The 3684-nt window shown below is 39.4% G+C and overlaps 2 protein-coding genes across 2 annotated transcripts in view; both read right to left on the reverse strand.

The window, feature by feature from the left end:
• Positions 1-804, reverse strand: part of LOC103148096 (extracellular calcium-sensing receptor-like) — a 3268-nt gene extending 2464 nt beyond the window's left edge. The window contains exon 1 of the mRNA XM_007566723.1: positions 643-804. Within this exon, the coding sequence (XP_007566785.1) occupies positions 643-804 (162 nt within the window). The remainder of the gene's footprint in view (positions 1-642) is intronic.
• Positions 805-2118: 1314 nt separating this feature from the next.
• LOC103148098 (extracellular calcium-sensing receptor-like) overlaps positions 2119-3684 on the reverse strand; it is a 14671-nt gene continuing 13105 nt past the window's right edge. The window contains exon 6 of the mRNA XM_016678951.1: positions 2119-2514. Within this exon, the coding sequence (XP_016534437.1) occupies positions 2218-2514 (297 nt within the window). The 3' untranslated portion in view covers positions 2119-2217. The remainder of the gene's footprint in view (positions 2515-3684) is intronic.

Here is a 3684-nt window from a genome sequence, read left to right on the forward strand (position 1 = left end):
CCAGCAGAGCGCTGTCTATGTAATACGCCAGCGGCAACAATTGTTGCCGTATTTACATATACTCGTATTGTGATTAAGATGCATGAGGTGATAAAATTCTCATCATATGTGATTAGAGGATCCTTCAAAGAACATATGTACAAGATATTTTAGCTATTTTTGTTTATTAAAGTATTTTACTGACTTCCACTTGTAAAAGTTTTAAACAAACATTTACCTCCAGCGTCACAGGCAGGAAGTAAAGAGGTCTGGTCATGTGACCATTCACACTAGATACATGAAATTGGTATCAACATCCTAAATATTTTATTTTTACAATTTCAATTAGCTACCAACAGCTAAAACAACACATTTAGAGGTTCCAAAAGTAAAAAAAAAAAAAAAATCTGGCAACAAATGTTGCCAGGTAAGGCTCTATTCTCTCTCGACCAGAGGTCTCATTCTCGCAGTCCGAAGGCCAATTGAGGCCCGCAGGACGATGTCTCGTGGCCCCCACCGTGATATCAGTGCGGCCCACAGAGTGAGCGGATCTCTCAAGTTAGCCTCGTCATGGCTAACATTCAGTGCTAGGCTAAGCTACACTGACTTCATGCACACTACGCTTGTAACAATAGTGCGGCGGATGATGGAACAGTCCGGTACCAGTTGCCCTTCCCTGCAGTCGCCATTCCGGTACTTTCTACCATTAACAAATGCCACGATGAAACCCATATAAAGGCGACTGCTGCGTGGCTCCTTGTCGTCCGCCGCGCTGTTGTGACAAGTAGATGCGGTAATGACGTCACGCGTCGAGACGTTCTCCATACGTTGTTAGCTGGCTAAAGACTTCTAGTAGAACAAGAGCGACGCCAAGTGGAATAAACTTAGAGTGCGTTCACACTGCAGCCGAAAGTGACCCAATTCCAATTATTTTTTTTAAGGTAATGCGACCTGTATCTTCGAATGCGACCCATATCCCATACGTATTCAATTCAAATGCGACCTAACGTCCACATTCACATTCATCCGAACTGAACGTCACTGATACTCAACAAATTCTGCGTCCTGATACACGCAAGTGGGAAGAAAAACAACTATGACGGACTATAATGAGGATTAAGTTAATATGCTGCTCCGGTTGAACAACTTCAAATATGTAAGCTAAGCTCCACCATTAGCCTCCATATTTACTTCCACAAACACTGAGCTCTTCTTCTTTTTATGTCTATGGGCAGAACACTGACAATTCTGACGCTATTGCGCCCTCTACTGCGCCTGCGGGACACTTTCAGGTCGTTTGCCCGTTCAGACTGCAGAACACATAGAGATCGCATATGTGCAGCAGTGTGAACGGCCCGGCAAAAAATATCCGATTTGACAAAAAATTGTGTCACTTCAGGCTGCAGTGTGAACGCAGCTAAATTTTGTCACACCCTCATCATGTCTTTGTCAAAGCCAAAGCCTGCAGTTCATGTATTGGACAAATAATTACATATTGACATTTTAGGATATTTTTTTAAATGCTTTTTGTGGAATCCTTTATGCGGCCCAGCTTCACCCAGACTCTGCCTCCAGCATCCCCGGGTAAATTGAGTTTGAGACCCCTGCTCTAGACAAAGTAGATTATTTGACATTAATCTCTTTATAAATACACATTTCAAAGTTATAAAGCTGTAAGAATTATCTGTACTCTGTGCCTAAAAAAATCAACAACTTTAGCTTGTCATTTAAGTGTGCTAAAGTCAATATAGGATCTGTTTTGTATTTATCTCCTTTTCCACATATCTTGATTCTTTTGTTTCACAAAAGCTTGGATATTTCAACTTTCTGACTGTAACCACCATATAGTTTTTTTCTTTTTCTTATGGAATTCAAGTCACTTTTCTCAAACATCAACAAAAAAGGGAAGACATTCAATTTTATCAGGATCATATTATTATTCATAACAATTGAGAAAATAAGCATTTCTTGTGGGAATCACATGCAAATAACTTTAACATATTAGTAAAAACATGGCTGTTTCAAAACTAAATACAATGAAATATTAACACGCAGATAAATTAATTTTAGAATTGTTCAAGCAAATCAAAAACAAAGCACTAGAGGCACATTTATTTCTCTTGAACATCTCTAGAGTGTTTCTCCTTGACATTTTAATTAAACCATATGAATATAAAATGCTTGCATTATATTGGAAGACTTAAGATTATAAAATGTCGTGACTTGTCAAAATGGTTTTTAAGCCCCCTTTTCCATCATACTCTTTTTAGTATTTTTTTCTGGTTTAATCAATATGACATAACATTTGGGGATGAAAATACAAATTAGTAATCCAAATGTGGAGGCCAGGATAGCAAAGATTTCAACAGCAACACTGAACTTCCCAGGAGAGCTGACGTACGCTGGGATGAAAGTGATCCACACAGCGCAGAATATCAACATGCTGAAGGTGATGAATTTGGCTTCGTTAAAATTATCAGGCAGTTTACGAGCAAGAAAAGCACAAATGAAACATAATGTGGCGAGAAGTCCAATGTAACCAAGCACAGCCCAGAAACCCACAGCTGAACCCAACGAACACTCCAAGATGATTTTGTCTTTAAATTCCTTAAAGTTCTTGGACGGAAAAGGAGGAGAAGTTGTCAACCAGACGATACAGATGATAACTTGCATAAGTGTGAAGCCCAGAACTCCAAGTCTCTGCTGTGTGGCTCCAAACCATTTCATCATATTTCTACCGGGGCGTGTCGCATTGAACGCCATTAAGACCACCATGGTTTTCCCCAGGACACAAGAGATGCAGAGGACGAAGGTGATGCCGAACGCCGTGTGCCGCAGCATGCAGGACCAGTCAGACGGCTCTCCCATGAATATCAGAGAGCAGAGGAAACACAGGGTCAAGGAGAAGAGCAGCAGGAAGCTCAGCTCAGAGTTGTTTGCCCTCACAAGAGGAGTTTTCCTATATTTGACAAAAATAAAAGCAACAACTACAGTCATACACGTTCCAAATAAGGATGCTGCAGTGAGCAATGCTCCCATAATTTCTCGATGTGACAAAAACTCTGCCTCCTTCTGAACACAGGCATCTCTTTTTTCATTTGACCAGAAGTCAGGAGGGCATCTGATGCAAGAGACAGAATCTAAAAGGTAAAAAGAAATATTAGACATGTTAGTGTCTTAATTTATTTTCAACCATTTCTCTTCAAATGTTTCACACATGACATTGTTAAAGGGACAGAGGGATGGTGTTATGTATTTTCCAGGCACAAATAAGTAGAGGACTTGCGTTGAGTTCTTATAAAAATGCTGAATATGTCAAACATAAATTTAAAAAAAAAATGACTTTGCAATTTGGCACCTTGAAGTCGCCTCTGTCTCTTTAAGAAGCTCCTACTCTTTCTGATCGTCCTTCATCATCACCTCATCATGTACAGATCTGGAAAACGTTAGAGCCCATTACACACATAGTAAAATGATAAAAAGGGGGGAAATGATAGAGATTTTTGGTATTATCATTTTGTTATTACTTTAGTTCATATTCAGTCTAATGTTAATCAGTATTATTGTGATTTTTAGTTTAAAGTGTTCTCTTATGTGTGTATAAACTGACCTGGAGGATGCGACTTACTGTTTCATCTTCATGTGATTCAGTTAACTCTGTGGTTCCGAGACCTTAATTCTTATCAGCCAGAATACCTCCTAACT

The sequence above is a fragment of the Poecilia formosa genome, unplaced genomic scaffold, assembly GCF_000485575.1.
Source record: "Poecilia formosa unplaced genomic scaffold, Poecilia_formosa-5.1.2 Scaffold197, whole genome shotgun sequence".
NCBI classification, from domain to species: Eukaryota; Metazoa; Chordata; class Actinopteri; order Cyprinodontiformes; family Poeciliidae; genus Poecilia; species Poecilia formosa.